The sequence below is a fragment of the Uloborus diversus genome, chromosome 9 (assembly GCF_026930045.1).
Source record: "Uloborus diversus isolate 005 chromosome 9, Udiv.v.3.1, whole genome shotgun sequence".
Lineage (NCBI taxonomy): Eukaryota > Metazoa > Arthropoda > Arachnida > Araneae > Uloboridae > Uloborus > Uloborus diversus.
Genome location: NC_072739.1, coordinates 82,473,071 through 82,486,086, shown reverse-complemented (window position 1 = coordinate 82,486,086; position 13,016 = coordinate 82,473,071). Strand labels below are relative to the sequence as shown.

The following is a 13,016-nucleotide window of genomic DNA, read 5'->3' as shown; positions in this document are numbered from 1 at the left end:
CAAATATATGTAAAAAAAAAAAACCTTCACAATGCTGCCAGGTTAGGTTTGCCCCAACTATTGGATTTGCGCGACTTTTACAGAAATCAATTTTACAATGAGCTTCAATGATCCCATTGTCACTATTATTTGCGTTTCCACAAATGAACTTCTAGTGGACATTAAAAACAACTTGAACGTGATCTTAACATCAGAAGGTGCTTCCCACAAAATGAAATTCTTTCCAAATACTCGGCATTCGATAACTTGAACAATTCTGGAATACTTGGTCACACTCTGGCAAGCTGAATAACCTGTTGCGCTCGTATTCCGATAACCCGGCATTTACACAAACTCGGCCATTTCTCGGTCCACAATACATAGGCCAAGTTTTTTAGATAATACTGTATCAACATTTTATTTCCTACTAGTTGCGTTGCCCGGCTTTGCACGGTGTACCTCGTAAAAAAAAGTTATGACAAGTGACGCCTGTTCAACAATCAGGCTTGAACAAAAAAAAAAAAAAAATCTGAAAAATTTCCTGACAGATTGCGGAAGAATAACCAAGAAGGGAAATTTTAAATCCCTCCGGTTACAGGGAAAATTTAAAAACAAAAGCTAGAATTATATTTGTTCATATTTGAGAAAAAAATGGCAACAGATCTTTTTTTCTCAATAATTTTCTTCACGCTGAAAATTTTAATCAAAGCATTGTTCAACAACGACCCCGATCAGCAATGAATTCCTATTTGAAGGCTTACCTTCATTTTGGCAGGAAAATAGTTAAAAACAGTTATCATTAACGTTCTAATTACATTGGAACAAAATATCTATGGATATTTTATTCTAATTTTTTCGAGCATTTTTTCACCCTCATATAGAAAAATGCCATTTTCGAGTCCTAAAATTGAAATTCGAACAGTTTGGTACTATTTTAGCGTTTGAAACCACTCCGCTCCGTAACATTCCTTCTCTAGTACAAATTTGAAGCTAAATTTGAACTGATCGGATAATTATTTCGGGTAGAAAAATCTATTTAATGCCATTTTCGAGTCCTAAAATTCAAATTCGAACGTTTCGGTACTTTTTTTTGCGTTTGAAAACAACTCGGGTTGTCCAAGTACCTTCCTGCCAAACTTAGTCGAGATCCGACGTAAACTATGACTTTTTTCCAGAAAATCATCTAAAATTGCTTTTAAGCTATTTGTACCTCAATCCATGTTGTTTTATGTTAAAAAGGAGTAAATAATTTCTTGAGAAAATATAGTTTCCGTTAGTGCTATTGGATTGCTTGTTTATTTTATTATTGCAATGGGGTCGTTTCCAAAATTTTAAAATATTTTTTTTTCTGAAAGAGCATGCTGAAAAACATAGGATCTGACCATTTTTTAAATAATTTATTTAAGTTTAATATTTTTTAAAAATTACTTTAATCAGTGCGCTTTCATTTTTTTACAAATCTTGCCGATGACGTCACAAATGATGAAATGCCATTCAGTGTTGCCATTCACAGAGCAAAATATTTAATTCGCATCTTTACTTACGTGTATTGGCAACGGTATGTTTGATAGCAAGCGTAGAGCGCAATATTTGATTCGCTTGTTGATTATCGTAACGTGGAACGTGGTAGAAAGATGCGCCAAAATGCATCATTTTTGACGTCATCAAGACCACGCCTTGTTTGAAAAATCGGACATTAAATAAAAAAAAAAACTTGGAAAAATTTAAATATTTTCTGGGTCTACGTTATTTTTTTTTTTTTTTTTTGCTCATTCTATCAATTTCAGTGACTAAAAGAAGTACTTTTGATTAAAGGAAACAACCCCATTTCAGGCAGAGAGATTCCTTTCTAAATATGACATCGGACTCTAAATGTGACTTAAGGATAAATCAAATAAATTACTATCAATATTTCACTAATACACTCACATTTAAAGACCCATTGTTGAATAAAATCCTCACCTTTTATAACTGAAGGTAAAATTTTGAAAGGTAGAAAATAGAATATTTATTACGCAGTTAACTGAATTTTTATAACGTTGATGCTCCAAACTTCGCAAAACAATCCGAAAGACATACACATACTTCATATTTTAGTAACGTGTGATCAGTCACAAATCATCATCATCGTGGGTATCATAACTTTCTTTCTAGACTATCCACAGAATTCAAAATCCCTCATTTCTTAAATCGTTTCATGGCCAAGTCTTTAAGGATTCGATGCCATCTGTAAGTAAAACTAGTTCGGGTCGTTCGAAGGGACCAGCGGCGTAAAATTGCGTGATCACCCTAGGAAGCCATCTGCTGTACACAGCTAGCTAAGTATGCATATGTGAGTTTTGATAAACCGATTCACATTTACACCCTGTTTTACAGAATCATCCCTCGCAAAGTTATAAAGTATTGGCAAAATTATTACAACATTAAAAAAAAAAATCCTTCCTCTTTTTGGACAGCTGAGTCAAGCTGATGGTAAGGTAAACTTGCTTCTGAGAATCACCAGGAAACGGCAACAAAATTATTCCGATTATTCCTTGTAAAACGGTAAGTAGTTAAATTAAGATTCATTATCCAAATTTTATAGAATTTATCTTATATTTGCAATTGTGTGTGTGTGTGTGTGTGGACTTTGCAATACTAAGTAATATTACAATTGATCAATTCTAAGAGCAGTCTCAGGCATCTATTCTATGAAATGTAATCCTATAATTAAATGGGTGTCAATTTATTCAGTTAACTATAATCCCAACAAAACATAAATGTGAAAAAGAAGCGTTCGGCCGAAAGGAGGTTCGAGGTAGACGGTGTCCCCGACAAAAAATAGTTCAGATCTAAACTGTTACCAAGTTCCATAGCAGTTCCACATAGATGTTGGATTTTCCCATGTTCTTCAATTCATTTAGAAAACAATTTTTTACTTTCTTTGATAATGGATTTTAAACTTGCGGCAAGTTCTAGTCATCGCTTCCAAGAAACGGATGGTATCAGGAAAACCAATCCTGAGTAGACTGAAAGACACTGATGGTATCTCGAACCGGCTTCCATTGTGATGGAATGGATTTTCGCTGCACTTGATTACCTGGGTTGTGACAGAGAGGAAGCATGTTATCTTCAGCGATAAATCCCGATTTAGTCCCAGTAGTCATAGGTAACCTATTTCCCTACATACCACGCCGTGTTTTGTCTTGTATAGCTGCTAAAGGTGGCTATACAATTTACGATTTTGTAACCTTTATTGTGTCTTAACTTCTTAATAAAATAATCTTTTGCTCTGAATTAGTAATTATTTCCTTATCTTGTCATAGGCCACATCCATTTTAAGTTTCGTGAAGATCGCCCGTTTCCTTCTGGGTTAATGTACATTTTTTTGTGACAGATGGTATTTCAACTTCTGAACACAGTATGTATGTCGCATAACTCAAGAACGGTAAGTCCTAGAAAGTTGAAATTTAGTACGTAGTCTCCTAGTAGGGTCTAGTTGTGCATATTTCCTTTTGGTTGTATTCGGGTGTTTCTAAAGGGGTCTTTTGCCCCTTTGAGAAATCATTGTTAATTTCGATGTAAACTCAAGTGGTGTTATAATTTGGCTTACACTTGGCGATATATCGCCATTTTGGTCGCCAAGTTTTGTCGCCAACTTTCGCGATTTTTTTTATATCTGTTTCAATTTGACCACTGTTGGTGATATTTAGAGAGTAACCTATTGAATCATATTAAAATTGTCAGTATTGGGGAAATGACATTAAGTTGGAGTAAAAGGAAGTCATGTGATGAACCCATCAGCTTGTTTTATTCAGTGAACTTCAGTCCTAGTTTAATTTGAGCATGAACTTGTGGATAGTTCCATTCGATACTACGATACACCCATGCAATCAAAGAGCTAATTTCGGACATTGGAAGCCTTCTGTTGAGATTCATAGAACATATTTAGTTATGATTGTATCAAGGATTAACTGATAGTGTATCCTGAGTTAAACAACATTTTAACTTTACTTTCAATGATAAGTTCTAAGTTTACAATACATTTCATGAGCACGACATGTTAAATTTATGTGTTATTGAAATAAAGCTAGAAAATGCATTAAATAAAGCAATATTTAAGCTTGATTTGATAATTGGTAATGGTCTTAGAGCAGGGATTAAAATGCACGGAGCAAGTCTAATAATTGGCTGAGCAAAAGCTTGTGCAAAGAGCTCAAGTTACGTGACTCAAAATCGACGAATGGTTGACACGTTTTGCGTGAAACCACCACTGGAAAACCTGATTTCTTCCAAAGCTTTTTTTTTTAAATCTATCACGTGACTTCTGGACTTTCCTTTATGAATGAAAGTTTTCACTCCCTCCATTTTATCTCTTCTCAGTGGTGATGGTCGACTTAACAGTATTCTTCTGGAGTTGATCAAATGAACAGCACAAAGTTCCCTTACGAATTACAGGGGTTCTCAACCTTTCAAATTCTATGTCCCCTTTGAATACTGATGTGAGTTCAATCCCCCCCCTCCGGCGCTCCCCATCAGATCGCCATATGTGGTCAACATAACAGTACAGTACAAATTTGAAACAAAAATAGTTGGGAGAGCAAAAGCTGATTATTAAGTAAAAAAATCAAATAGTTTCGCAAAAAAAAAAAAAAATTACACTGCTTCACGTAATTTTATTTTTAACATATTCTTATTAGAACGTATGAAATCAAAGATCTAAATGCAACTGAATTCGAAGTGATTTAGGATCTAGGTAAGGTTGCCATGTTATACCAGTCATTTTCGCAACATCAGTATCAGGGTTACCACTTTTTGCACTTGAGCAGTTTTGGATATTAGGTTGTAACTTAGGAAAAAGCGCACCTTAGGTCACTTTTAATGTCCATATTTTCTCAAAATTTTGAATTTATGCATGTTAATGCTGAAAATACAGATTTTCTGGGATATGTGGATAAAAACTGCCCTAAAAGTGCCGAAAACGGCGATTATGTCGAAAATATCTACATATAACCTCAAGATTGAGTAAATTATAGTCAGTTTCATGTTTTATTCTATTTTTTAAATTATCCACGCCATCCTTGAAATGCTTCAACGTCCCTCACGTTGAGAACTCATGAGTTAAGGGAATAGTTTAGCATTAGGCCATCTGGCCAGAAGTATATTTTTCTAACCTAGCAGAAACGGCTGCAGAAACGGAAATAGCTCTTAATGCCAAGCTAAAGAGTGTTTTTTTTTTTTTTTTTTTTTTAGAGGTATAGAAATTTATGTCGGGAACACTGTTCGATCTGTGGGCCATTTTCATAGTTGTCACTTGTTTTGTGTTTCGTTTGGTTTGCCATTTCATCATGAATAGACAACAGGACGGTACAACATGCCACACAGCGCGTGTATTGAAAGAAACTTTCGGTGAACGAATAATTTCGTTTAATGGATACGTGAATTGGCGATTTAACTAAGCTGGACTATTTTTTGTGGGGCCGTGTGAAGTCTCAGGTCTACACCGATAAGCCACAGACGATTGACGCCTTGGACGAGAACATTCGCCACATATCACTCACATACGGTCCCCATTACTGCCAAAAGTGATAGAAAATTGGACTTCCCGATTAGACGTTCTCCAAGCCAGTCGAAGTGGCCATATAGCAGAAATCACATTTAAATAAAAATGGCAAAGAATCATCTTTCGAATCAAGCCAAACTCATGGCGATTTACATCATTTAAAGGTGTTTTATTTGAACCTAAAGTGCTATACCCTCAAAAAACACACCCTTTATTTGGCGCGGGTAAACTTTTTCCTTTGACTTAAAGACGTCCTTCAAACTCAACACACTATAAAAATTAACCCCTGGAATTAAATATTGCAAATTTGTTTTCAAGCAAAGGAAATCCAAAATTCTCGAACAACTTAAAGGTCGAATGACGCAGCAAAGGGAAAAAGGCAAGTTGGACATTAGGGTAATTTCAGTTAAATAAAAATCGAGGTTGCAGTTGATAGTGATTACATTAATCATTGCAGCTTTCATTGCTGATTTTTGTAATTGAGTGGAAAGTGTAGCAGAATTCTCTCTCTCTCATCATTTTAAGGACACTTTGAGGAAGCTATTCATCATTAATCTCCGGCTGCTAATAGTGTATTTCCGGTTTTATCAGCAATTATAGTTTCCAATTACGTAACTCAGTAATCTGTCAAAGATTTTGGATTAAAATGGGAATTTGCGTCGCGTTATTACCCTCAAATAGAACACACACTGCGGAAGAGGAATAATTTAGTAATAATTGTGTGAGAAGAATTTTTTGATTCCAGAAATAATCCTGGTAACTGAAACAAAGCCGTAGGAAAAATATTTTGTGAACTTGCTCCTGAAAAGAAACTATTTTGCATAATAAACAAATAGTCAGTTGCTTTCCTTTTCTGTCTAAGTATCTCCTTGTTACTACTTACACGTAACTAACAGTCTGAGTAGCTACGTGTAAACCAGACATTAGTAACTAATTTCTGATTTTTAATGTTTTATATAATGATAGTTCCGCAATTTTTTATTCCGCTTCTGAATTGCTGGATGGCAACCCAGTACAAATACTATGGCCGGATGTTCTGAGTTCATAACGCTGCGAATTGTAAATTTAGAATAAAATCTTATACGAAGAATATGCTATTAAATAACATACTCCAGTATTTTTCCTTCTTTCACTTAAAATGGTTAGAAAGTACAAAGTTGCTTCGTTGGCCTATCTTATGGTCAAAGATCCGGTTTAGTTCAACTACCCTAATTAAGTTTCCTCAAAAGCTATATATAAAAATATATATACAAATATTACAAACATAATAGTATAGCAAAAGTGATCCGACCATGGGGTAGTTGTGATTTGCAGTTTCTATAATTGAGTAATTCTTCAGATCTTCTGCAGGCATCTTCAAATTTTGCACGAATCTGAAAATTTTCTGCAGAGTTTTTGAACAAGAAGTATACCGCGGTTAACCCATATACGGCGAAAACTTCACCTGTAAAGATTTTGCGGAGTTTTGCAAAATTTCTTCTTAAGTTTGAAGATAGATACCTGCAGAAGATTTGCTGAACTACTCGATTATTGAAACTTTAGATCGTGACAACCCTATGATAGGACCACTTTTGCTAAGGCAACCTAGTACCATCATGTTTGTAATACTTTTATGTACATTTTTATCTATAACTGATAAGGATACTCGATGAGGGTAGGTAAACTTAAGTCGGAGCTTGTACAGTCGGACCCCGATTCAACAAACCTTTGTTTAACGAATTTTTCTCTATCGTCGACTAAAAGGAAGACAAAACCTTCTATTTACCGAACAATAAACCCCGAATTAACGAATTATTTTAACAGCCGAAAAAAATTTTTTTTTGTTAATTTGAGTTAGGAAATATTGGATTGTTTCCCAAATGCTATATCCATATTGTCCGAAACAGAAAAAGACTTTTATATTGGACTATTATATACTATATATTAGACTATTGTTATTCCTTTTTAAGGGTGAAAAAAATCATTATCTTAGATTTATTTTTTTATTTTTTCGTTGCCAAAACTTTAATACTAATAAAAAAATTCAAAAAAAAAAAAAAAATAATAATAATAATAAAAAAATGATATCAATAAAAATTACACTAAAATAAGCTATTTTTATTGAAAATAAAATCATCCGCAGATTTTGCTTTCAGGTAAATAAAAAAGCCCGCTGAATTTCCTTTTATTTTGCAATGCCAAAAATAAATAAATCAAACTCTCCCGTAGACGTTAATGTTAAACATTTTGTTATTGTTCATTTTAAAAGTTTGTTTTTGAACACATTCTTCGTCAGGAGCTTTTTCCATCATTGTTTCGACTTTACGCTCGAGATCAATATTTATCCAGAATTTCCGACGTTAATTTATACATTTTCTTAAACTGTTCATTTTGAATGTTCGTTAATGATTATTTTCTTCGTCAACAGCTTTTTTCAGCAAAGTTTTTTGAAAGCAAATTCGCCTTTAAGTTTCTGATTTTAGATCTGTCTTAACGTTCTCTATCCGCCATTAAATTCGGGATCCACATTTGCCTTAAACTACGTCGGCGCTAATGTTAAGTTTTCTGAACTCATCAATATTGAATAAAATATTATTCAAATCAAAAAATGAAATTTGAAAATGAAGTGTCCTTGCCGAGATCTTTCGAACAAAAATAAATAAATAAATATCTTTTTTTATTTAATCGGGCTATTCTCTCACGAGTTATTACGGGGGACAGACAGACTGACATATACATATTTTCCCAGCTCAAAACCCTACATGCCATTTTTTAGTCTTTCAGTATTAACTAAATTATTTTATTACGTTTTGACTTATTTTTAATCTTAGTAGTATTTTAAAGCATAAAGATGCATTAAGCCGCTTCTCATGTCTGTTCATTATATTTTTGTAGGCTAAAAATAAATTGGTATATATTTTACTGTGTGTTCATAATTCAAAAAAGAGTTTAAATCTTTTAAAATTTGAGGGTTCTTTTTACGTAATTTTAAAGTTAAACCTAAATTTATTTTCGAAAATCAAGAGCAAACAAACATTTCATCCGCAGCAAAATGTAAAAGTGAAATAAATGATAGTGAAGCAACTTAAAACTTTAAAAATAACTAGAGATGAATGTTCAGGAAGGAAATTACATACCTCATGACAGAGTCTGCATTCATGGTGCGTTCCCTCATTCAGCACATGGCAGGTAACATGAGCTTGAATGTCGGTTTCTGATTCGAAAGACATTTGACACTTTATGCATTGGTAAGTCTTTTTATCGTTCCTCTGGTAGTGAACAGTTCTTCGATGGACATCCAAATCACCAAAAGATTCGAATTTCACATTACAGTCCGAACACCTGGGAACTCCTGTGTCCGCATCCCCTTTGGAATGGAAGCAGTCTTTGCACATGTACGTATGAGGAGGAAGGGAATCGGATGCTTTACCAGACGATCGGATGATCAGATTGCCAGGATCGAACATTCTGGAACAGACACAGCAAGGGGCCGGAGTACCCAATGTAGGTTCAAAGGATGCGTTTTTGAGATGGAATCGAGCATGCATTCGAACTTCAACATCAACAACTAAAGTCTGTCTGCATACAACACAAGGAACGGGCAGGCCGTTTCCTTTGCCATTAGGTGCGGATGTGCTGTGTTGCTGTATATGGCTTAAAAATTGGTCTTCGTTTGAGAGTTGAACCCTGCATACAATGCACGTACTTCCAGAAATGACCTAGATGAAAAAATGAAAACATAAACTAGTTATTGTTTGAGTTCTTGGTGCATATGCTAAACTTATTCTTAAGATTACCAATCATGAACATATCATACAATTCTATTAAGCAGCAGGCTAATGCATGAATATCAAGCGCCAACTTATTCTCAACAAATTGTGCAAACATTAAAATGATACGACTGTTACCTTCTAAAGAACGGTTGTTAATTAATTATTTGACGTTAATAAAAACTTGGTAATAGTCTGCGTGTTTTCTCTTACAAATAAGCTACATAATGCAATCAGTTTTCTTGGGTATGTGCAATTGAAAAGATAAAAGAGATCTAATACGCTTTAATTTTTTTCATGCGAAATGTTGTCTGGATACTACAGTATAATAGAATTTCCAGTATATTACAAATCTAACGATGGTCTGGTACACGAAATTAGGTTGAGGTTCACGAGTCTGTAGGTCTCTCTATTGGCTTCGAGTTTTATTATTAAATTTTCTTAAATTATTCAATTTGGTTTATATTTTAGAGAAGTTTAGTGCATAAGAAAATTATGCACATATACCTTGCAATGCGTGAGTTTGTGTTCTGCTAGCGTTGTGGCCGAGGGACACATTTCGTCACAAATATTGCACTTGTGCTTGCTTGGTGTGGCGGTATGAGCTTTCATATGGTTCTCCAATTCGGCGCGTGATTTGCAGGATTCATTGCAATATGCACAGAATAAGCTCAAGCCAGACGACCCATTTCCTGATTTGCTGGAATGCTGCTGGTCTTTGTGTGTTCTGATATGATGAACCTGCCGTCGATGAGTCATCAGGCTTGATTCGGAAGGACAGGTGACGTCACAAATGTCACATCGGTGGCCGGATGGAGAGGTGGTAACGGGAGGTGACGTTGCCGTTGTTGGGGCAGCAGAGGAATCCACAGAATGGTGGCCATCTGAAAGAAATTTTGTTTAGCATAATTTTATCTCAGGAATTAAAGTTAGAAAAAGTGCAGATATAAAACTGAAAAAGGAAAAATCATACTTATTATGTAAACTTTGCTAGAAATTTTTGCAGAGATTTAAAAAAAAATGCAATTGTAAACGATTCAAAGGTTTGTAGTTCCGTGATGAGTTTTGTAAACACATTTTTACTTAGTGATGAGTACAAAAAACTGAGCTTTTTAACTGATACACTCGCTAAATATTTGCAAAATTTTTAGTTAAAAATACATTTTTGTACTACAACTTTACTAACTAAGATAGGTGTAAAATAGATACATTATTTTTTCGATATAGTCTCCACCTTCCACCTTTAGCAACGCACTTCGTTCGGAAACCCCCAAGTTTTCGTATGCCTTCCTAGTAGAAGGTTTTCTGTAGGAGGGGGGGGGGGTTGTAAGGTCTCAAAGTCTAACCTGTTGATTATTTCTATGGTATGATAGGTCGTGTGCGGCCGGGCGTTGTCTTGCAACAACTTTCTTTGGGAGTAGAACACGGCGTTTGTTTCGAACCGCTGGCTGCAGTTTGTTGCAGAGCTAACAAAAATCTGACCACTCCTCGTCGCTCACTTGGTATTTGATAGTGGAGCTGACATGCTTATGCTGTTATAGCTAGCAACTGACTCGATCGTCATCAAATTCCGAATACGTGACCATACACGCGTCAACTCAACGCATGCAGTCGCCCCTATCTTAGTTTCGTAAAGTAGTAGAACGAAAAATGCAGGAAATTTTTGACTTACACGCGAAGAACTGTGACTCTCTTAACGGAAAATTGAGACATATAAACAGACAAACAAAAACAATATTAAGATAACTTTTGGTTTTCTCTGTAAGTAAGTAAGGATACAACAATTACCATAGTTGACACAGTTGATTATTTGCCTTGCTTTTTCTCTAAGAAACTACAGTTGCTACTCAACAGGACCTCTACTCCCCCTTGATGTCTTTATTAACTTGTTCATATTCACAGAAATTAAGTTCAGTATTGTTTTTTATTCATTCGTTGAAATTCATTATTGACGAGTATTATAAAAAAAAAGCTAGAATGCGTGCATATGCTTTTAATATGCATTTTTATCCACTCTCCATATAGATTTGACAGTGGGACCGTCTATTTTCGTAACTGCCACCCTTACTTGTCTTCCTTCAAGTTTCATATCCTGTATCAACGACAAAAACCTAAAGAAATAAGGTAAATTTACCTCTTAGGACAAGAGCCGCTGCTTGTAATATGTAGTAACACATATTAAAAAATCGCGATCTGTTTACACTTATAATAATGTATTAAGAGGCAAAGGTTTGTTTAGCAAAAATTTGCAATAATATTTTTGAATTTTACTGCAAAACGAGGTTGGACTCGTCAATGTTTGCAACTGAAAAATTGAATCACTTCTTAAAATTAAAAAAATTAGTTGAAAATTGTTACCTCTTGAATGACTCCCATTGGTGGGCTTCTTTGTGCACAAGTTTTGGGCTTCTTCAGGGGTCTGTTGAGACAAATTGGAAGGAGGAGAAATGGGACTGTTGTTTCTTAGACCGATGAATGGATGGTGCAGGGGTGGCGATGACGTCACAACCGATCCCTGATGCACAGTCTGAATATGTCTGTCGAGCAGGAACTCAACATGGAAGGCCTCACCACAGGCACTGCACGAGTATTGTTTCTTGTGAGTAGATGCATGGTATCGAAGTTGAACTTCGTTGGGAAACAGCTGATCACATAGCAGACACCTGTAGGAAGTGCCTCCACTGCTGGTTCCGAAAGTTTTGTTGGAGAGATGCGCCAGTTTCACGTGGACTTGAAATTCTATCTCAGTTCTGAAGTACGCGCTGCAGGAAGTACACTTAAGCGATCGGCATTCGTTGCTGTGTTTAACAGCAAAGTGGACTTGTATACTGACCTGCAACCAAAGACAGTAAAAATCAATAATAAGCTCTAACTCTGAATATTATTCATAAAATTTTGAGGTTCCCACCTATCGAGAAATAAGGTAAAAACCACAGTAGTTGTCAGTGCTGCAGTAATGGCCACTTCAAGGTTTATATTTGCAAAAATAGGATTTCAAATCTCCAATGGATTTAAAAGTGCATCAAACAGTGCAGGAGGTAAAACAGAACCTTCTGCACGTTTAAATACATTGGGAAACCTAGAACCCTATTTTTTCATACATAAACCTTGAAGTGGTCACTACTGAAGCATTGGCCACTACTGATGTTCTTACCTTAAATACGTAAGAGATAAAACATGTTGTATTGTAGATACATTTCAACGTATTTAAAAATTTTGCACGCAATGTCAGAATAGGTTTCGTACATTTGATTTTTTAACTTTCATTTCATACTCCTATACATTGTCATCTATAATTTTATTTAAAGTTATTTTAAATTTGAAATTTAGGCTCTGAGTGAGTATAAACTTAAAGTACCCAAGTTACTTTATAATTTAGGTATTTACAATTTTTATGCAAGGTGATATAAATCAAGTATTTATATAGTATACATAAAACATTATAATATATAAATACCAGAATTATATTACTTAAAATATAAATCACGCGCTATACGTCAGAAATTAAAGCGGGGGTGCTCATTCTGCGAGGAAACTCCTTTTGAGATATTTTGAATCTAAATTGGCATTGTTGACAAATATTTTTTGTTACAAATTTTATTGAAACAAACTTTGTACTTTGCATAAAAAAATTTAAAACTTAAAGGGTTGACGTACTATAATCTACCGTTCCGCACATTCTATTAGTAGGGGAAACGGAGGATACTTAATATAATACTTAAATAAAGATTTGAAACCTGAGAATT

At 34.8% G+C, this 13,016-nt stretch overlaps 1 protein-coding gene across 1 annotated transcript in view; it reads right to left on the bottom strand.

The window, feature by feature from the left end:
* The window catches only part of LOC129230350 (zinc finger protein 423-like), a gene marked incomplete at its 5' end in the record, with an annotated part of 101,137 nt that overhangs the window by 7,832 nt on the left and 80,289 nt on the right, over positions 1-13,016 (bottom strand). Inside the window, 4 exons of the mRNA XM_054864748.1 lie at positions 8,638-9,219; positions 9,778-10,154; positions 10,874-10,891; positions 11,641-12,103. Coding sequence (XP_054720723.1) covers positions 8,638-9,219; positions 9,778-10,154; positions 10,874-10,891; positions 11,641-12,103 — 1,440 coding nt within the window. The remainder of the gene's footprint in view (positions 1-8,637; positions 9,220-9,777; positions 10,155-10,873; positions 10,892-11,640; positions 12,104-13,016) is intronic.